Source organism: Gadus morhua, chromosome 4 (assembly GCF_902167405.1).
Source record: "Gadus morhua chromosome 4, gadMor3.0, whole genome shotgun sequence".
Classification (NCBI taxonomy): domain Eukaryota; kingdom Metazoa; phylum Chordata; class Actinopteri; order Gadiformes; family Gadidae; genus Gadus; species Gadus morhua.
This window is the reverse complement of record NC_044051.1, coordinates 34,306,641-34,329,140: the sequence shown is the minus strand read 5'-3', so window position 1 is coordinate 34,329,140 and position 22,500 is coordinate 34,306,641. Positions and strand designations below refer to the sequence as shown.

At 43.5% G+C, this 22,500-nt stretch overlaps 2 protein-coding genes across 19 annotated transcripts in view; both read left to right on the top strand.

Moving 5' to 3' along the window:
- The window catches only part of mlpha (melanophilin a), a 15,821-nt gene extending 1,798 nt beyond the window's left edge, over window positions 1-14,023 (top strand). For 2 of the 4 annotated variants that reach the window (XM_030354528.1, XM_030354530.1), the window contains 14 exons: window positions 2,602-2,823; window positions 3,802-3,914; window positions 5,524-5,571; window positions 5,678-5,736; window positions 6,112-6,210; window positions 6,560-6,671; window positions 7,018-7,214; window positions 7,908-7,991; window positions 8,377-8,610; window positions 10,349-10,525; window positions 11,273-11,437; window positions 11,790-11,852; window positions 12,521-12,569; window positions 13,108-14,023. In XM_030354528.1, the coding sequence (XP_030210388.1) occupies window positions 2,602-2,823; window positions 3,802-3,914; window positions 5,524-5,571; window positions 5,678-5,736; window positions 6,112-6,210; window positions 6,560-6,671; window positions 7,018-7,214; window positions 7,908-7,991; window positions 8,377-8,610; window positions 10,349-10,525; window positions 11,273-11,437; window positions 11,790-11,852; window positions 12,521-12,569; window positions 13,108-13,157 (1,672 nt within the window). In that variant the 3' untranslated portion in view covers window positions 13,158-14,023. Of the gene's footprint in view, window positions 1-2,601; window positions 2,824-3,785; window positions 3,915-5,523; window positions 5,572-5,677; window positions 5,737-6,111; window positions 6,211-6,559; window positions 6,672-7,017; window positions 7,215-7,907; window positions 7,992-8,376; window positions 8,611-10,348; window positions 10,526-11,272; window positions 11,438-11,789; window positions 11,853-12,520; window positions 12,570-13,107 lie in introns of those variants that run through there. The other 2 variants (XM_030354532.1, XM_030354531.1) reach the window with 2 other exon arrangements.
- Window positions 14,024-15,437: 1,414 nt separating this feature from the next.
- Window positions 15,438-22,500, top strand: part of lrrfip1b (leucine rich repeat (in FLII) interacting protein 1b) — a 31,286-nt gene continuing 24,223 nt past the window's right edge. For 12 of the 15 annotated variants that reach the window (XM_030354484.1, XM_030354483.1, XM_030354478.1 and 9 more), the window contains exon 1: window positions 15,439-16,161. In XM_030354484.1, the coding sequence (XP_030210344.1) occupies window positions 16,072-16,161 (90 nt within the window). In that variant the 5' untranslated portion in view covers window positions 15,439-16,071. Of the gene's footprint in view, window positions 16,162-22,500 lie in introns of all 15 variants that reach the window. The other 3 variants (XM_030354476.1, XM_030354487.1, XM_030354488.1) reach the window with 3 other exon arrangements.

The window sequence follows — 22,500 nt, the reverse complement described above, 5'->3', positions numbered from 1 at the left end:
TGTGTGTGTGTGTGTGTGTGTGTGTGTGTGTGCAAGCATGTGCGCAACCATGTGAGCTATTAAGAGGGTATGTGTGTGTGTGTGTGTGTGTGTGTGTGTGTGTGTGTGTGTGTGTGTGTGTGTGTTTGTGTGTGCGTACGTGCGTGCGTGCGTGCGTGTGTGTGTGTGGGGTGTGAAAGCCGTTGTTGTTCGGCTGGGCCATCATGATCATCATGGCTCGGTCACAAGGCCTCCTCATCACCAAACACACACCCACACACACCCACCCTCCCACCCACCCTCCCACCCACCCTCCCACACACACAAGGCACAGACACTGGCCTACCAACGCCACAAGGAGCTCTCTGTCTGCCGTCTCCCACACCCCTGTTGGCCAACGTAGAGCAACACAGTGTTATGGCAGGCCTCCGTCAACCTCACTGGGGGAAAACCTCCCGATGTGGACGGGCTCGTCCGCTGCCACTCGTTCGTTTACGTGCAGCAGGAAAAAATGTGGCAAAAAGGTATTAAGTTGACATTGTGCCCATGGATTGCGTGTCTGAGCTTGAGAAAGTCGTTTGTATCGTCTGTCAAATGTGCCAAATGAATACGCAGACTTTGAAGGATCACACACATAGCTCAGTCGTGCCAGCTGCCAGATATAGATTTTTTTTCTGAAGAACCTGTCAAATAATACTGCAACAGGTTAATACGTGATTTTTTGGGGGTTTTGTGGAGGAGTGGCTGCAGTTCCCTGAATCAGATCTATTTGGTCTGGAGAGGCCCTGGTGCTATTTGTTATGAGGGAAGCTAACATGGTGATGATGAGATGGTGTTTGGGCCCATTGCCTGCAGAGGGTAATCTTACCTCAAACCTTGTTCTACACACACACACACACCACATAGACAAACACACACACACACACATATATTATTCATTTGTGTTGTCTTTTAAAGAGGACGAGGCAGAAGAAGGAGTTAGCGCGCTAACATTCTCAACCGCTAAACGGGCGGTGCGAGTGCCTAGCGTCTTTCGTGGTCAACCCCAGTTGGACATGAGCTCCCTCGGTGGCGGAGGTGTTAAGTCTCCAAGCTTCTCCAAACTACCCCCCCCATAGAAGCAGTTGTTCCACACTGCCCCCGCTGGCCTGACTGCACTACGACCACATCAGTCTGAAGAAGAGCCATTGCAGCCGTCGGGCCTGGACAGCCTGCAGATATCTCGATGGACCTCACCCCTTAACCTTCCCTATCCAGGATCTACTGCAGAGCGACCCACCGCTATGCTTTCACTGTTAGCTAGCAGATCTTGTGAGATGTGTGTGGGTTTAAAGGGTAGAGGTTGTGTTGGGGCTAGAGGGGATTTACAGTTGAAAATGTGCACTGCTCCACGTGAAGCCCTGACACCATGTGATACAACCCCTGACAACCCCTGGTATTAATGTCTTGACATCCAACTAACCAAACTACTCCCTGACGTTTCTTAATGGAGTGAATAATTATGATAAAAATAAATGCTTTCTGCACACAACACAACACAGTGAAACAGCATCTCTGGACTTTGAAGACATCAGATTATGGATTCATATTTGACATTCAATGAAATACATTTATTACATTTACATTTAGGGCATTTAGAAGACCTTTTTATCCAAAGCGATTTACAATAAGCTAACTTGTCAGAAGAGAGTATAAACTATTTGGAGAATAAACCATTAGCCAATGAGAATTCGGCATCCCGACGTCTTCAAACATTCTGATGATCCAACGAAGCAGACATGTACACAGATTATCCTTTCTGTTCTTCTGTATCCCGCGACCCACTTACGGGTCTCAAGCCACAGTTTGAACACCACAGTTTGGCCTTTAGAGAACCATAGCAGCATTAGCAAGCTAGGTACCTAAGGCTTGATGATCTCATCGGAACAACACTTCGTTGTCTTCCTCCTTTCCGGACATTAGCTGCAGTCCAAGCTTTTTGTTGACCACACTCTCTCTCTCCTCTTGTGTCTGTGTGTCTATGTCCCTGTGTCTCTGTATGTCTGTGATTCTGTGTGTCTGTGTGTCTCTGTCTCTGTTTGTCTCATTCTCTGTGTGTCTTTGTCTCTGTTTTTCTCTGTCTCTGTGTCTCTCTGTGTGTCTCTGTCTCTATGTATCTGTCTCCGTGTGTCTCTGTCTGTTTGTCTCATTCTCTGTGTGTCGCTGTCTCTTTGTATCTGTCTTCGTATGTCTCTGTCTGTTTGTCTCATACTCTGTGTGTCTCTGTCTCTATGTATCTGTCTCTGTGTGTCTCTGTCTGTTTGTCTCATACTCTGTGTGTCTCTGTCTCTATGTATCTGTCTCTGTGTGTCTCTGTCTGTTTGTCTCATACTCTGTGTGTCTCTGTCTCTGTGTGTCTCTGTCTGTTTGTCTCATTCTATGTGTGTCTCTGTCTCTTTGTATCTGTCTTCGTATGTCTCTGTCTGTTTGTCTCATACTCTGTGTGTCTCGGTCTCTATTTGTCTCTGTCTCTGTGTGTCTCTGTCTGTTTGTCTCATTCTCTGTGTGTCTCTGTCTCTATGTATCTCTCTCTGTGTGTCTCTGTCTATCTCCCTCCCTCCCTCCCTCCCTCCCTCCCTCCAGGGAGCTGAAGACTAAGATCGAGAAGGAGGACACCAAGAGGGAGCTGCTGGGCTCCCAGGCCAACCTGGCCGACTCCCACTGCATCCGCTGCCTGCAGCCCTTCAAGTTCCTCATCAACAACAAGCGCCAGTGTCTGGACTGCCAGCTGTACACGTGCAAGGGATGCAGCCGCTACAACAAGAAGGAGCACGGCTGGGTGTGCGACAACTGCCGCATGACCAGGTGAGAGAGGAAGCTGTACAGTGAGAGACAAGGGCCGTGTTCTGTGGATGGTACAACATTGGCACGTATGGCATGCTGTTAGACTAGATATAGATTTTTATGACTGTTTAAACCACATGTAAAATCATCAATACCTGTCTTTGACTTTGATGCCCTTAGGGGATTATTGTTATTCATCATAATTAATTATGTTACTAATGATGGTCCTGGCCGAACAAAAAAACATATGCCGCACTTAAACATCCTGTGCTACTTTTATCTCTTTTATTAATTGGATTTTGTGTGTTTTACATTTAAAAGGGAGCAACCTAAGGACAAATACTATTTTCTGGCTCTCTTTTGAGAGAGGATACACTCTCCGGATTCTAAATCGAGTATTCCCAGACAAAAAGGGAACATCTGCTCTCATGGGAATCATTCCTGTCCCACCCCTGCAGCAGCAACAGAAAGCGATGCATTGGAAGCAATTCCACAGGTTGTGATCCATTATGAATCGATTGGCAACCCCAACTAAACCTGGCAGTTGAAAGGATAGATATATATATATATAGGCAGAGACATGCAAACAGAGCAGGGACAAACACTATTGGGAACATAACCACACAGGACCACAACCGTAACCTATATATATATATATATATATATATATATATATATATTGTAGTAGACTGCTTATACAGTCAGTGTGGAGTGGACCGATTATCAGATGGGATATTTGTAATTTTTTAAGTTCTCTGCACCGTTCCACAAAGTAAAAATTGTGGTGTAACAGTGTCTTGTGTTATTCTGATGTCCTGGGCCCCTCCTGCGAAAATGGTGTGGACCCAGCAGGATCTAGCAATATATGGTGTGTTGACACAGAGAACTGGGGTGTAGCCATGGAGGACTGGTGTAGACACATCAGTGTGTAGCGACTGGCATGGAGAACCACTGTGTAGACATGGAGGACTAAAGTGTGTCAGTTATGATGTCCTACAGGGTCCTTAAAATCGGCACTCTGGGGTGGTACCACGACAACGTGCGCAACCGCTTCAAGCGCTTCGGCAGTGCCAAGGTCATGAGGTCGCTCTACAAGAGGCTGAACGGCGACGGTGAGTCAAGTAGGGAGGAGACTTAAACTTCATCTGTGAACGTTGGGGTCTTACCGGTTCCCAAACTGTCTAAGCGCAACGTTCGTATGTTCAATGTGCTCTTAAACGATTCGACAGGTCTTAAATTGAGATGTTCAAATCCTATATATTTTTTACCAAATCCAAAACATTACCACAGATCATTGACAGGGACAGAATGAATGAATCCAAACTAGCATTTACACAACATCTTCGTCATAATGTGGTCTCCAGATTGTCAGCTGGCAGAGTTACCACCCCTCCCCAACAGAAGGCTGCATGCATTCTCTCTGGCTTCAAAGTTTCAAAGGGGCTGTTCAGATCGATAATGAGCCAGTTTACAAGAAGTGAATCACAGCCAAGTGAAACAGTTATGGCCAGACCATTCCATTCTGGTAGATATTCTCAAATTACAGATAAAAGTACACTTTATTTTTAATACATTTAAATTGTTTTCTTAAGGGACACGTTATGTAGAAACTCTTACTAGGGACATGGGCACCACCTAGTGGTAGAGAGTTAGGAAGAGCTTTGTCACGCTACCATTTGAGCTACTCCATACAAAACAGGAAATGTGTCTGCAGTTGGTTCATTAAGGTCATATACTTAAAAGCTGTAAAATATATAACATTCTGATGTAAATGATAGCAACCAGTTTGAATTTATCCAGAACTAACAGAACACCATGTCTCCAAAATAAAAGCCCTAATTGATTGGTTCTTTCAGCATAAAAGCTCCAATGCCCCAAACATGTTTCAGTGTTTAAATCTGTGTTCTCATCTGCAAGAACCACTTCTTGACCCATGACCACAATAGACTCGCCCTGCAGTCAACGACTCTGCTGCTTATATTTACCCCCATCATTCTTTAGTAGCACCAGCTATTCTTTAGTCTTCTGTGTCCAGAAGGGGTGGCTTGGATGGTGGGTTGGTATCAGACACGGCGACCCGCTCGTAAAAGCGTAATCAGCTGTCTAATATGGCCTGCATGTGACAATCCAACCCCAAAAAGGAATAAAAGCAGCAGTGTGGAATTGCCCTTAAGCCAGGGAACGATGATGTATGATGTCACTTAGGAATCCACAACCATACAGTGGTTTCATAAGAGGTCAAACAGACTGAAACATGTTTGTATAAATATTAAAACCATAGCTATGGAAGGAACACACCAAGCCAGGCTCTTCTCTCACGTGGGGAAATAATGTATGATATAGTTTAAGTGAATCAGAGGTTCCTTACCACGCTTGAGTGGTTTATTCCACTTATACCAAAGTTACCTACAGTGATTACAAATGACTTTCTTTGTCTTTAATACAATTTTGTCTTTTACCAATTTATTCAGCTGACATTTTAATATTATTCTGCAGCGCTTTGAGTGTTTTTATTTTTTTTCACATTGTCAAGGGAACATCTGGTTGATAGTTATATTTGATGTTAATGTTGGATTTGTAGTGCATTGACAGAACTACTCAAAGGCAGATATTAAAAAATAATGCACACAGAACCCTTTGAATCTAATCGAGCAATCACAATCTGTAGCATGAATGTAAACATCTATAAATAACCGGTGACATGTCACTCCCATCTCTCAGGTGGTCGTGATGACGACACCCAGAGCATGCCTGACGTAGGCCAACGCCGTGAGTACCGTTATGATAACCGTTGACTGACCTAGGGTCTGACGTTGACCTGATATACACACCACATTTATAGACCACCGTCCGACATGGTGCCGTTTGATTCCAGACACATACAACGGAGTGGAGGACGACCATGCGGAGTCAGAGGCTCAGCGTTACAAAATGGTAACCCCTTCTCCAAGGGATTAAACCCGTTTCATGATACACTGACTGCTCAGTCTAATCAACGTTACAGGAGGAGTCTTATCTGGGATTCTGAACTGCTGTGGTATTTTGACTTGACATAGCTGACCTTTTAATTAAATTAATGAATGGATACATTTGTTTTACAAATGTAAAATGTTATAAAATGTTCTAATGAATTCCTCAAAAGTATGTTCAGTGTTTTGGTTTCAGTGCCAAAAAATGTATTGATGCAAAACAAAGGGTGTCTTGCTGACCTAGTTATAATTTAACTAACGTGACAATATAATATCGTTCAATTCGGTTTATATAATTGAATATGATATAATATAAATAACTAGACCAACTGCTTTTCAGATGCGCAAGAACAAGCGTTTGCTCTCAGTGCATCCCATGGACTTTGACCCGGAGGAATACTACCCACCCTACCCTGTATCCCGCAGGCAGTCTTTCCAGGTCGTCCATCTTCACCTTTTCATCCTTCCTTGTTTTTAAAGAGTGATTACACAGTAGCCTACTTGAGTTGAGTTTACTGCCACCTATAGGTAGAAATCAGATGCCGCAGATCACCAAGATCGTTTGCCCTGAAACAAAAAGGATTGTCTGAAAAAAAAAAAAGATGATCATCTTATAAGAGGCTGTATAAGAGGCTTTACTTTCTCTTATACATATTCCCGTATAAAATATGAACAATTTGGTTTTGTTGAAAGATTGTGCTGTGCTCTTCTTAACTTCTATTGACGGATCATTGGAATAATCTTTCTTTTTATCACTACCGCTACTCTGTATCATCTCAAACTTTTAGCAATACCAAGACGAGCGGGGAGGCTATAGAAACGACCTGGAATACCAGAATGAGATGCACAACTACCGCATGAACCGCAGGAAGAGTCTGGACCGCTACGCGATGCGCCCTGGTACATTCAACACAGATCCCCGACTAGTATTTAATGCCTGACCATCATCTAGGACCTGCTAATTAATTAAGAGACAATTAATTAATACATGACGAGTATCTAACAACGGACTAGTATTGAACAGAGGTTTATAACAAAAGTCCTGAATTTATTTTGTGCACGGGTCTTTTTGTTCCAACCATGCACTACAAATAGTGCAGAGGATCATGGGGTCTACCTATTCACCCCTCACAGACCCTTTGCAAATGATCATTGATTCGATCATTGGAGGCACAAAAGGTCAGTTGGCGAGAGCACTGGGCTGACCGTGTCTCGACCTTGTATTGACCTTGTCCCCGTGTCCCAGAGGACTACGGTGAGCTTCGGTTGGAGCGCGCCCGCTCCCTGTCCAAGATCAGCTCCTCTGTGGCGCGCCAGCAGTACGTGGACACCTCGGACGAGGAGGACATGCCGCGCTACGCCGGGCCGTACCAGCCCGCCGCACCCTTCCGCAGACGCAACAGCAAGGCCTCCTCCCAGGAGAACCTCGGCCAACCCCCTCCGGTAGGCTGGGACCACCCTAGTTATTAACACTGATACTACTAGTACTGGTACCCTAGTTATTAACACAACTAACACTACAGTAGGCAGGGACCACCCTAGTTATTAACACTGATACTACTAGCACTGCTACCCTAGTTATTAACACTACTACTAATACTACAGTAGGCTTGGGTAGTTAGTTAGTTAAGCCTTTGTATTGCTTTCGGAACATAGGCCATTGATGAATCGTTTCCACCCCCGCCTGTCTTGTGCCATCCTCTCCAGCTGTTTCCACGTCAGTCCCTTCTTTTTCACATCTAGCTCTGTGCTCCTTCTCCAAGTGTTTTTGGGCCTCCCTCTGCTCCGTAGTAGGCTTGGGACGACCCTAGTAATTAACTCACATACTATTACTAATACTGGTACCCTAGTTATTAACACCACCACCACTACCAGTAGGCCCCTAGTTATTTACACTGCTATTACTACTACTAGCCCTGGTAGTTTGGGACCACCGTAACTACTACTACTAGTACTACTTCTACTACCGACAGTATACTGCCTGTAACACATAATAACATTGCCATTACTGGCTGCATAACACCTTATAGATGCCCCACTAGCAATACTATTATAACAAGCAAGTAGCACCCGAGTTTAAAACGCGTTGACTATTCTCTCCTTGCCTTCTATGTGTGGATTGAATGCATTTTGCAGATCAATGAGCTGAGTAAGAGGATGTCGGCGATCGAGAGCCTCCTCAACCGACTGGAGGAGAAGATGGTCTCGCCAGACGAGGAGGTGAGGCCAGAGACTGTGAATCTGTCTTAGATTCCCTCTACAGAACATGCGGACGACGACTGCCCTTCAACCATCAGACGTTGGCCTCCATGCAGTGTTTTTAAAGCATTAAAGCCCCATCAATTCAATACGTCAAATTTCGGTCATGGCTACTTTGAATCAGTTCCCAATTAATCTAGGTTCTGATTGGCTTAGAGGGCAATCATGACCAGAACCTCCCGCCAAAGAAACCAAGTTTTATCCGGGTAGCAGTAGGCCTCCGCAACCCAACCCCCACCCCCTCTCCGAGTCTAATCCAATCCAATGACTTCCATATCCCATTCCCGGATTGCTATTCTAAGCGGCGCATGAGATCGGTTCTGAGGGCTGCGGTCTCTCCCTGCAGGACGGCCAAAAGCCCCCTGGGGGCACGGAGGAGGAGAAGCTCCGGAGGAAGCTGCGCCAGCTGGCGGGGAACCTCAGCGATAAGGGGCTCTCCTCTGGGGAGGAGGAGGCTGGCAAGAAGCTCCCGTCATTCATGGCCAAGGGGACCTCGGCCAAGAACAGCACCCCGGCTCGAGTTCTGAAAGACCCCGAACTCAGCTCTTCCAGCGATGAGATACCCACAGAGGGTCAGAAGGTAGGGTACTGGCCGGAAGGTCAAAGGTGATTAAGGATGATTCGGGCTCTACTTGGTGTTTATCGTTGACAGGTTGTGGCTGTGTGGGTTCTAGCGGTGCATTGATACCAAATAGGACCCTGGAGGTTTAAGATGTCCCAGATGAGAGGATGAACTTGGGAAGTGTAAATTAATGGTCACGTGTTCAATGGCCTCAATTGAGTCTCTTGTGACTTCCCATTCCATGAGAGCAGAAACCTCGAAGTTCCTACTGGGTATGAATGCAGCATCTGAACTGAGCAAGGCTTCCACTGCATGGCTTTGCTTGAAGACAGATCAAAACATAGATATGGCTCATAGATAGATCCATCATTGATAGACGTTTTTAATAATATTATTCATAGATGTCATCTGTAATGTCTTGCATGCCAACCCAAGCTTAACGATCACAGAGTTTCAGGGAAAATACAAGATGAATTGGTCAACTTGGTTGGTTTGATGAAACCGAGATAAGATTTAAGATCTCTCCGTTAACCACTTTCAGGTTCAAGTGAGGAATAAATGCTCCCATGTTGTACTGGGTGTAAATACTCTTCCGATGATTCAGCTTGTGATGCTGCAACCTCTAACCGATTGCCTCTGTCACACTAAATTTGTACCGGCTGCCAAATTTGTACCGGGCGCGTCATCCATACGTAAACCATTCCAAACCTGCCTGTCAGCAGATGATCGCGTAGTCCGTTGCCGGGCAGGTTTCAAAAAACATTCGCGCTCATGTTGCCAAAGACGAAATAACATAATACAGAAAACGGATCTAGATAACACTTGTTTTTACTTTATATTTGTATTGTATTCAATTGTTTACTCAAATTTAGCAAGTAAACTGAGTGTTTAAAGCAGGTCAAGGACGAAATAGCAGATAACGGATCGCTAGATAGGTTTGCGAATGTTCGTGAACCTTTCACGTCATTCGACGCGATCGTCCGTTGCCAGGCAACGGACGAAGCGATCATCTGTTGCCAGGCAGATTTGGAGTGGATTACGTATGGATGACGCGCCCGGTACAAATTTGGCAGCCGGTACAAATTTAGTGTGACACCTCCACGCTAAAGGCAGCTCTGATATATCGTCTTTATTCTAAATGCCATGCGCAACGCTTTGCCCGGCTGTGTGTGGATGCAATAGATCAGTAGCTACCTACCGGACTTCACCATGGTATTCTGTAATGGTCTACAGAAGACCAGGTCTTCTGTAGACCAGGTCTTCTGTAGATAGAAATAGCAAAAAAGTTTACAGTTTCAAGAACTAACATTTATTGATTGGTAATAACAACAATTAAATATTTATCTACATAAAATCTGTAGTTTGCTAGTACTATAATGTTTAGCATATACATTGCTTCTGAGAGAATCTCAAATTTTGTACAAAATGATTCTGCTATTCTTATTTAAAAAATGTGAACAAAGAAACTATGGGATGAGGCTGCCTTGGTAGATTTTCCTTCCACAGACCCAATCAATTTCTAAAGAGATAACAAAAAAGGCTCTGGGTGTACTGGTGGAGCAAAAGCGATGCCTGATGGTGAAATGCGACAACAGTGCAGGTTTTAAGTGAGTTAACGTCCCGTCCCGACCCCACTACCCCATTCACGTGAAGCCAGGCAGGTAGCTACCGTAAGGCTACCTAGGGATAGCATGCAGATGTCTGAGCGGAAGAGTATTCCAGCTGCTAACGTCTGTCCCCTCTACATGGCTTCCAGAGATCCACGGCGGCCGGCCTCTGTGACCTTACCACTGAGGTCCTGAGAACCATAAACGCGACAGAAAACGCGATGGTCGAGTATGGCCTCGCGAAAGAGCCAAACGAAACACAGTACCCCTTAGATGGGCCCGGCCTAAAGCAGGCAGACGATGCTTACAGAGAACTTGAGGAAAATGTAAGAATTAAAAAAACTGACACAATGAAAAAGACAAGAAACTGCATGTCGTTTTTTTTTTTTCTCGCTATCTCTCTCTTCTTGTATCACGCTAACGCTAACACGTAGCACTCTAGGAGACGGCTAACTAAGCCACGCTTCCCTGCGTCGTTTAGAGCATGTAACAAGTGTGTTGTTTGTCTTTTTGCTGTTGTCTCTAGCTGCATAGCCCAACGATAGCTTATCGGTCGGGCTGGGTATTTATATCGGAGGTGTTACTGAGCCCTGGGCACTTCAGAACAATGGTGTAGTCCTTCTGGTGGGTGAAATAACCTAAAATAATAATTGGAATTGATGGAAAGGAGACATTATTCTGGCTATTTTAACATGCAAAATACACAAATTATTCTGTTAATGGATGCATGATTAAAATTCCACATAAAATGTCGACCCTCTGAAGAATAATCCCAAACAACGATAAGGGCAACAATATTTTGAAAACTTGCAATAATAAGTGTCCAGTGTCTAACAACAGCTAGTGAATTGAACTCCCAGAGCCATGCATACGTAACTCTTATTTAGTTTACTCTTTACATCGATGAAATTATAATGACATGTGATATGACGCAATTAGTCCTAATGGGACTTAGGGACTCAATCCCTCAGAACGATACCCAGCCCTCACTTGTAAAGAGACCGCTACAGAAGTAACTTGGAGGTGAAGGACCGTCAGAGGACTCTATATTATGTTATAAACCTCTCATGCAGGTTTACGTGGCTGCCGGGAAGTCCTTTGAGTTGGAGACCAAGTTGAAGCAGTTGGAGCATAACGCCAAAAACCGCTTTGGCGGCGGCGCCACGGACTCCGACCTGTCCGAGCTGGAAGACGTGGTGGCCAAGACCGCCGCGCGGGTCCAGAGTACGGAGAGTGAGGTGCGTGAGACCTGCTTCCTCTGGTCCAAACAACCAAAAGTGGATTATGGAGCCGTGGGTAATTGAGGGCTTAGAATAGGTATATATTTGAGACCGTTTTTAATTAGGACTACATTTCATTTAAAGTGTGTGGAATGTCTCTGTGGTCTCTTAAAAGTAGAATGTGGTCATGGCGCCAAAATGGCAGTAAGCACCATTATATATTTGCTTATCTCAACAAGAATGTATTTGGAGAATGACTCTTAAAGTCCTTGACCCCCAGGTTGCTCTGGAGCACGTCTCTGACGTCTTGCTCATGAGCACGTTCGCAGCGCGGGGTGGTGCTGCCTTACTTACAGTGTCTCTCTGACAGGTCTCTGACATAGAGAGCAAGATCGCCGCCCTCAACACTGTGGGGCTGGACAAGAAAAAGAAGGTGGGTGGAAGGATCCAATCTGAACAATCCGACTGTCCATCGTATTTCTCCAGAGAGACGTTCGAAAGTTCTTTCAAAAGGTTTTGGGGACATTTGACTGGCTCAAGTGCTACTACCCCAACTAATTCTGGCAGTTGATACGATTGGAAAACATAACTTGAAAACGAAAAATGGTGTTTACTGGTGGAGTTTATGGGCTGAGTATATTGTCATTTGCCATGGTCATTTTGTTCAAATATAGAGGTTAGAGTTGTGGTCTGGTTCAAGCCCCACTATATAAGTCAAGACCATAATTTTTTTTACATTGACGCTTAGATCGTACAACAACGTCGCCGCCATATTGGAGAGTGTTTATATGTCTCATGTCATTGAAATGATTTGTTTTTATTCAAAAGTTAAAACAATTAAAATATTTTTTTAATATAAAATACATCAAATATGATTGCACATGAAGCAGCTGCCCCAACTGGCAGATCTTGACACTATAGTGCCAAACAGCCATTCCATGTTGATTTTTCTGATTGGATTTTTTTCTGCCCCTATGAAATCATTGGTCACATGTTTCGGGTACGATTGGGACGATCGACTATTGTATCCTTATTGTTTGATTCTACACATTATGATTCATTATAAAAGTGAATTCACTGAGCATCTTCTCATTCTCTCAGATCTCCGGCTCCCAGCAAAGGAAAAGGTCCACCCAGGACCCGTCAGCAAGTAAGCCTGAAATCCCCCAATTCATATGAAGCTTATTCATAAAGTGAATTGATATAAAGTTTTATTCATGAATTAAACTTTGAAAATCACTGTATGAATAAAACTTGATATGAATTCAGTTTATGAATAAAACATCTGAAGTTTTAATCATAAACTGAATTCATATCAAGTTTTATTCATAAGGTGATTTTCGAAAGCCTTCGTATAACGAAAGGTAATTCTTAAGAAATGTATTCATGTGATCATGGTATTGTGTGGCTATATCCTGTACATTTAACATCATGATGTTTCATAATAGCACGCGATGAGAGATATTGAAAATAGATACAGAGGCAGCTAGCACAATTAGCCCTGTCAGTATGCTGCATCTAAGAGTTGACAAACTGTTAGGGCTCTTCCCACAATATTAAGCTATATTAATTGTATCTACATTCATAAGAAAAGGTAGGATGTTAAGTAGCAACGTTATTCTGTGTAGAGACTTTGACTGAGTTGGATCTTTATGAAAATCCTCTGAAACCGTCTCCGGATCCAACAGGAAGCAGCAACGGGTCTGGATCCATGTGGAGACCCCCCACCATGCATTAAGGGGATCCCCATCACACACAAAGGGGACTTTCTTGAGGAAACAAAGTCATTTTATTTCAGTTTAATAGAGGGACGACAAGAAGGGGGATGCTCTCAGGGGTGAAAGGGGAAAATTCTCAAATAAATTGTGTTCAGGTTTTTTAAATTATTAGTAATTTCAGCCAAATCAACCAATTTGGGCAAGATACATTTTAATTTAATGTGTAACAAAACTTTAATATATGACAGGATTATTTCGACTTCCACTTGCTGGACCCAACCTTTTCCTCCCCTCCTCGCTCATGTAATTTGCCGTGTATAACTTTTCAATTTTTTTTATGAATGAAGCTTATTTGTGACATCATGCTTTAGAGGTTAAAAAGTTTGTTCGACACTAGATTTGAATTGTTTTTGAATTGTTTTTCAGAAAATAGTTTTATGCCTTCATTGAGTGGATTTAAATCTGTAAATTACTCAACTATCACTATAGATAATTGGTTAAGTTCAGCATTCTAAACACTATTTATATTTAATAATTTTCAAAATTATATTTATAACTTTGGTATTCTGACCAATAATTGCAGAAACACTGTATACATCTTAAGAAAATGCAACACAAATAGAACAATATTCTAAAAAAGGTTATCGTATTGTTGTTGTTATGATTCACACCATGATGTATATAAAATGATGCTATCGTTCAAACACGCACGGCTGTAAAAATGAAAGTCTTTGAAAATATTATGAGAGAAGCTTCATTCAGATATAGGTTATAAAAATTTTAGTAAAAGTGAATTGCAAAGAAAAGGCTGTTCTTGACTTTATTTTCCAACTGTACTGTAGCCTACTGCTCTCTGTATCTCAAATAAACAAATTACAGAAAGATTAAATTGATTTCCTTCTTTCAATGGGGTTGTGCAATATGCATGCATGGTGGCCAAGATAATTCAATAGATAAAATATAGCAGAAAAACCTAAGATAAATTCAAATTTAAAGATAAGAAACCTAAGATAAGATCACAACAATAACTTCTAAATCTGATTATATATTCATGCATAATCTTCTAATCCACAAACAAATATTAAGCGCACTAAAGAGAGTAAATTGAAAAACAGTAAAAGATGGTAGCAAAAAATGACAAATATTTTAATGCAAACAAAAACATATGAACGTTTTAGTCTTTATAGGCCTAACTTTCTGTGATGGTATGAGCCTGGAACATGATTTTAATGTAATTTTAAAAACCTGTTGAGGTTATAATTTAAGGACATTGATTGAACAGCACACAGCAACTAGTAGGCCCACAGAAAAAAATGGCTTTTTGTATGTTGTCAGCCAACAGACAAAAAAGATACACAACAGATAATTAAAAAAAAAAGTGTCCCTAGCTTCTGCATGTGGAGTCTGGAGATGGATTAGAGTTAGAGTTCAGACAGATGCTACCAATCGATTTGGTGTTGCTGCAGATAAGAGACACCAACTACTCATTATCTCAACACAAGAAACCTCACAATACACGGTGTGAGTCTCTCATTACATTGTGCAGTTTTGCCATGGAGCCCCGTCACTAGTAGACCAACTGAGGTCACGCACCAGCTACAAGTCCGGTGCTGTGACGGTCGGGGGTGTGACCAAAGGAAGGTGGCTTTAAAAACGCAGAATTACCTGCGAATAAATATTAGAATTTTATGAAAACCAACACTGGAAATTAAACACAAATGCGCCTCACAGACTATATAATAGGTAAAACATAGCCTACCATTGAATAGTTTGAAATTGTCAATTGTTTGACCTTGAAATACTCTTTTAGCACATTTTGGAAATTCACTTCTTGCAAACTTGTATTTGGTTGTGAAGTGGAATCCAATTCCCAAAAAATGTGCAAAGCGTGTGAACTACGGTGACACACATGCAATGACAAATATCCATTTGCTAAAATAAGTAATACATTACTTCACCACTAGAGGGAACTGTAAAACTACACTAGGCCTACAAGTACAATTATATTATGATAAAACATGTATGCATTATATTATCTATTGAATTCATATGTATTACATTGTCTATTCAATTCCTCTAATATAAACTCACTCGTAGTATGAATTTTTCACTTTATAACTTTACACTTTATCAGACAGTTATTTCACGCGGGTGTCTTTTTCAATCGCCTATAAGTCTGGACACAACCCTGCACCCTACATCGGCCTGACAGCAGGATATGGTAACGAAATGAAAACATATTTCAGGGCTTGGACAATAGGTCGAGTGTAGTCTTGGCTGCGGGCTGCACGGTGCTCGCGATCCCGGGTGGCTGAGGATGCCATTCTGCTTGATCTGCAGAGGGCCGTGCCCCGGAACGTGAATACATCTTCTGGCCGACGTCATCAGGGATCAATTCGCAATAAAAGTTTCCTCCCTCTTTTTTTTGAGCGACGTTCAGGACTCTAGGCCCGTGGGGGGGTCGAAGGGATGCTCTATCTGGATGAGAGACGGTCCGTGGACACACTCTTGCGTCTCCGATATCAAATACAAACGTTGCATGTGGTTTGGTGGATGGAGGGCGGATTAAGTCGCTGACGAGTCGTTTTCTGACGTAGGATCCCCGTTGTTGGAGCATCAAGCGTCCAATGTGCTCGTCAGCAACAGGCATCGAGGCATGTCTGATGGGTCAGGGTCCAGTGGGACCTTTTGATTGGCCACTGCGGGCGTGGGAGACCCGATGGACAGGAACGACAGCGCGGTGGATGAAATTCTAAAGCGTTACGCGTTATCGTGTCGACACTGAATCGACCACGTTCTGTCTGCTATTTTTCCTTGCTTTTTTTGCATTACGTGGAGATTTCCAACCCAGGGGACATTTGGCTGGCGAAATTTCCCCCAAAAATCGTGTTTTGTTTTTTGCAAATATAGCCGAGGGGTTGACAGAGGCGCGCAATGGGGACCCAGGTAAACGGGAGGAGGAGGATCCCTAACCGGGAGAAGCTGACTGCAGAGGACGATGCCTTGAACCAAATCGCTCGGGAGGTAAGTTGGTCTGGTTCTGTCAAAGCCTAGAGTAGGCAAACTCGCACTGCGCAAACAAAATACACTTGAGCCATCTTACGTTCCCCAAATGAGTATCTGTTTGTGTGTGTGTGTGTGTGTGTGTGTGTGTGTGTGTGTGTGTGTGTGTGTGTGTGTGTGTGTGTGTGTGTGTGTGTGTGTGTGTGTGTGTGTGCGCGTGCGTGCGTGCGTGCGTGCGTGCGTGCGTGCGTGTGTGTGTGTGTGTGTGTGTGATATCAAGGACAGATCATCCGGTAAACATCCCTGTTAGCCGGTTGACCTACTCCACCTTCAGTGGCCAAAACGCAGTAATAATTAGTGTAATTTATGCGTGACGCGGGGACCCTCAAAGGCAACACTATGCATTCTCTCTGGCCGAACAAAAGCTCTATTATTTTCGGGCTGCAAGCTGAGACGTCGGCTTTGGCCTACATAGTCAAGAATGCTGCTGGAAAATGTTGCCGCCCGACGTGTCCACATGCATGTGAACGATGGGGCGGTGAATATGCAACCAAAACAGTGATGACGCTTTATATAACAGGGTGATCTCCTGGATTTGTTTTTGGGCTTGGATGCGTGTGTTGCATACTTAGTGGAAACTGAAGCCATGCAACTGTGTTGTGAAAAGCATATGCATCACACGGTCATCCGTTGGCTGCCTACGTCATGAGGCACACACGCTCCTGCAGGGATGTATGCTCTTCCAGGAGGAAGTGATAAATAACAAGGCTTTGAACTATTGACGCAGCCTGCTCCAACCATTCACGGGTCCGGTGACACGCTCGTTTGTTTGGGAACAGGATTATATTTATTTTTCAATTTCCTTTTCAATTGTGTTTTTTAGCTGTACGTTTGGGTCAAGATAAAGCTGTTCCATTTTGCCCTCAGATTGAAACCGAATCCGAAATTAGTTATGTTTAACATTCATATCATTGCCATGGGCTACTAAGACATTAACACATTTGAATGTTGAACAATGAACTATAAAGTGAATAAAGGTCAGCGTTCACAATCTAACCCTTACAGCCACGTGGCCTTGCCTGGCCGTTCTTGAATGAAATGGTTTGTTCCCATGTCTTTTGACGTTATGGTAGACATGTAGACATCCATCGACTCTCGTCAGCAACCAATCAGGACCCTCATTTGTGGAGAGGGTTAGTTTGCCCCCAGAGCAACAGCAACACTCCTGGGTCTCGCCCCCCTCAACCTTCTGTACAAACAACCACAAAGTACAAAGTAGCATCATAATCCAATCTTCTCTGAGAATGGACTACTGTCGGTAATTGCCCCTCTTTGGAAGAACGTATACAACCCGGGTCAGATATCTGTTTCACTCAGGGAGTCTGGTCCGGTGCATCAGTCTCAAATGTCTGTCATACAATAAGGTTGCTGAACAACGTCTGACACACTTTGATCCAGCCGCTACTGCCAGATGTTAGCGGATTACATATAATCCAAGATATTTTCATGAAGTTATGATAACTTCATACATTTGTTATATATTCAGTTATATACGTTCATCTTGATGCTTTTACAAACCTAATCAAAGATAGCTTTTGAAACAGAGAACTGGGCCAAGCTTCCATTCAGAGGACGTTGTTCTGAATGGTTTCTCTCCGTCCTATAATTTCCCCTCCTTAAATTCAGCCCAGAATCCGGCTGCCACAATATATACCAACCTTATTAGATCATGTACACACAAAATATGACTGTGTGTGTGTATTAGCCGAACATAAACACACCAGCCAAAATATGCTGTTTACAGACTCACAGAAACACCGGGGACCTGGAGAAGCATGTGGGGGTGCACAGGGGAGCAATCATGGTATGTGTGTGTGCGTGTGTGTGTGTGCGTGTGTGTGTGTGTGTGTGTGTGTGTGTGTGTGTGTGTGTGAGAGAGAGCTTTGCCAGGATCAGGTTTGGACCTGACCTAGTCGGCACACTGACAGCTGTGGCTTTTCATGCCCCCCTGTGTGTGCGTGTCTGCGTGCGTGCTTTCATGTGTGTGTGTGTGTGTGTGTGTGTGTGTGTGTGTGTGTGTGTGTGTGTGTGTGTGTGTTTGAGTGTGTGTGTGTGTGTGTGTGACCTGCATCTCCTAAACCTCTCCCTGCAGCAGTTGTGTCCTCAGCTCTACACATACTTATCAGCTTCACCATCATCACAACCGTTTCACTGGATTAGCATTGATGCAACTGTTATTATTATTAATATAATATCAACATTAATACTCCTCCTTTTTTTGACGCATTCATTCATCCGTTCAAAATTCAATCATCCATTGGGGACATTCAGAAACGTGGGACGTATCTTGTTGGATTGCGTTTCGGTTTTGCTATGCTTAGGATCAGGGTAGTTTGTGTGTGGCCTCTTGTGTTGAAATATTGCCCAAGCGATGGCTCTCTGAAGAGGAGTGCTGCTGCCTGTGTCTGACCTTGGCAGATGCACACCTCTAAAGGTATGAGTTCTGTGTGTAGCGGTGTATATCCGCCAGGGAGGCGTTTAGGCAGCAGCACTCCTCATTATCGAGCCATCGATGGTCAATATTTATTCAGTCGTGATTTAAAAAGCACCGTGACAAACTTTAGGGCATGTGCTTCTCTACAAAGTTTGAAATTCCTGAGCTGCTTTGAAGCGGACCTGATTGGTCCCGTTTGCATACTATAATTTGCGCATAATTCTGCCACTTTTTTACTAGATAAAAAAAGATGTCTTAAGGTAGGGCATGATTAAGGAGTGTTCGTACCACCTTATTTTACCTGCTTCCTGTTTCCATGTGTGTATTTCATTTGACATCCCTCAAAAACTGAAGGGGGAGATAATTACAGAAAATTTGACAGAATAATAATAATAAAACAATGGAGACACAGAACAACAACAGTGTGGCTTGCTTCCTTACTTAGGAAAATGTGATTGCTCGACCAAAGCAAAGGCCCCGCGACTAAAACGTCCCCTAGGTCACTTGGAGGAGTCAGCCCTAGAGGCTTCCTCACACAGTTACATGGCCATTACATTTTCTTACCTTTATTTAAACAGTAAGTCTCACTGAGGTTAAAATCGAATTTACACAAGATTGGCCTGTATACCTTATAACCAATAAGCAGAAGACAAGATACTCCCACACAAATAAATATAAATGTATACACATATGTACATGGTACTTAATAATATGACAGACAAATGGCTGCCAGTAATGGACAAACATTACCCGTGAATGAATGAATACAAAAGCCTTTATTTAAATTGTGACCAATGAAAATCCCCCTTTATCATAAGGGCAAGGTAATCATGCACTTATATTACTCTGTTTACTGTATCATAAGGGTAAGGTATGCATACACTTATATTCACTCTGTTTACTTTATCATAAGGGTATGGTATTCATACAAGTGTATGAATACCTTACCCTTATGAGAAAGTAAACAGTGTGAGAGTGATATAAGTGTAACACTTATTTCACTCTGTTTACTTTATCATAAGGGTAAGGCATAAAAGACATTCATACATAATAATAATAATAATATTTAATCATTATCAAGTAATAACTGAAGCTTTTTTTTTCTTTTATGAATCCGAGACGTTGAACTCAAACATCTCTGAAACACCCTAACCCCTAACCCTAGTGATGAATGGGGGGGTCTATAGGTCTGTACAGTTTGGCTCAAAAGGCCATTCAACCTTTGTACCATCCAAACATTTGTTCAAGCGTGCTTCCACGGTGTATTCATATCAGAATGAAGGATTCTGTTAACGCTCACTTGATTAACTCTTGAGAAAAAGGATGATGATATCAAGAGAATCAGTCGCAGGAAGACCATGTGAAGTGAACGCACACACTCATCAACACGCACTCACACACACACACTATTCCCCCCCAAAACAAATACTCTTGGAAAGAGGTAAAACTCTTGAGAATGAACGACAATAAAATGGTATAAGATAAAATAGTTCCAAGGGGTCTCGCAAAAAAGTCATGTCCATTTTATTAGAATGCTTTATGTCACCCTTAAACACAGTTCCAGTCACAAAGGGCTTCACAGGATACATAATACGAAAGCCCCTTAACCCTAACCCTAACCCTAACGGTGACCCTCAGCCCACTAATGATTAGGGTAGAAAAAACAACCCCCCCCCCCCCCCTTCCAGCAGGGACATTTAGGAGGGTGATAGGTCATAATGACAGAGAGACACGAGGATGAACTATTACAACAAACGGTGAAACCCTATCCAACCATAGACCCATACAGGAGGGGTAACAGAATGGAGTGAATGTACGACACAGCTCTCTGGTCGGTGAGAGAGAGACACCATGCTGGCTTCTTCGGACGCTTGACTCTTACCGCCCTATTTAAGCCGCCTCTTTAAGGCGCTGAGGACTGGCGACCGGCTTGGCCTTCCTAATGAGGAAGGGATTAAACCTTAGAGTCCCTCTGCACACACACACACAGGCACGCACGCACCCATGCACGCTCGCACACACACACACACACACAGTTCACTGTGTTCAGTAGGTCACGTGATCCGTGCTACTGGAGAGATTCGTAACAACGCCGCACAAAGCAACGGAGTAACAGCCAATGGCCGGAGCATGTCGTCTCCTATGTAAGGGAACCTTGCGTTGTCGTGCTGCTCTGTGCCTTCATGGACATAGAGGGACAGGACGGTGGGCTGAAGAAGAGAGCCAACGCTTATGGCGTCGGAACGCATGCAGGTGGGAATCGAACTCGTGGAGTATCCCCTACATGGTTAGGCCACTAAATCTCCATTTACATCCATGTGACGCTAGTGTAATAGCGTCACATGGAGTATGTGACGCTATTATCCAAAGTGACTCACAATAAGTCCATTTGTCAGACGAAAGAGATCAACAATATTTCGCTGTCGGTACAGTAAAGATGTTCATAGATCCAAGGGCCAAGCACTAACAATTGCTTGGTTAACCCATTCCATGTAAATAACAGAGATAGCTAGGATAAGACACTACACAATGCTAAGTACTATTGTTACGTGCCAGGATGCACAACACACAATAAATGTGTACATTAAGTGCCAGGACGTACAACATACAATACGTATGTACATTAAGTGCCTTCAAAAGATAGTTTGTCGCTGAATTTGAAGGTTGAAGTGTGATGACTCGAGTCTTCACATCGAAATAAGTGAAGTACATTAGGCCGAGACTAAAGGTACGAACACACCAAACGCGTACCCCGCGTATGGACGCGTATAAAATCGTCAATTTTTCCATAGGGAACCATTGGTTTACGCGCGTATGAGCTGCGTACATGCGCTAAAGCAACATTTTACCTGCGTTAGCGGCGTATGAGCTGCGTACATATACGCGCGTACGCGAGGAGTTCAAAAAATTGAACTTTTGCTGGAAACACACCAGACACACCATGTGAAGTTATTTAACCTAACCCGATCCAAGCTCTATCATGCACCCAAACACGGCGGCGTTTGGGTTTCCTTCCTCGGACTCCTAAATCCAGCGCAGCCACAGGCGCGTAGCTGCGTACGTAGGACAATTTTTGACACAAATGGTCAAGCAACATTTTAGCTGCGTTACGCGCGTAAATCTTACGCGGGTACGCGTTTGGTGTGTTCGTACCTTAAAGCGCTACCCTGCATGTTTCTCCAGACTCAGACTGTTTACCACCTAGCAGGTTTGAGGTAGAGATCAGAAGGACAGAGATAAGGAGCCTGTATTCCTACTGCGTTTAGCATGGCTGGAGGGCCCATTTCCATTGAATCTCCCTGCATCTTGCACCGTATTGCTTGTGGATTGCCATTGTACCGTTCTGAACACAGGTGCTCTCTCTCTCTCTGGGTCGGTTTTTAAAACCTGTCCCCTGTGCAGAGCCCAGTGTTAAATGGCTGTCTTTCAGGTTTTATCTGCATTCTCCAATGCTCCGTGGACTGACTCGCTTTAACCACACTGCTATCTATCATGTGTCCGGGTCAGTCTGCTATAAGCAGTGCTACCGTGTTTGCGCTGCCCTTACTAGACGTATGAATGAGGCCTACTGCGGGTTCAGTCTTTACTGGGGAAAAGATGATGAGAGAAGGCAGTGGACTGCTGTGTTCCTCCCCTATTGGCCCCTGTGCTCCTCCTTTTGCTCACCACACTGTCTTTTTGTTATTATTATATCTGGCTGTTTGCTTGGCAGTGGAGGAAGTGGCAGATTATTCCCTCATCAATCATATTGACTTGGGGAAGGTTTTTTTTGGTTTGTTTTTTGTCTTGGTCACGCTTGTTATGTGTGGCTTATTCTCTTAAGGTCTGGGGCACCCAGTATGTGAAGCCATTCCAGCTTGCAAGAC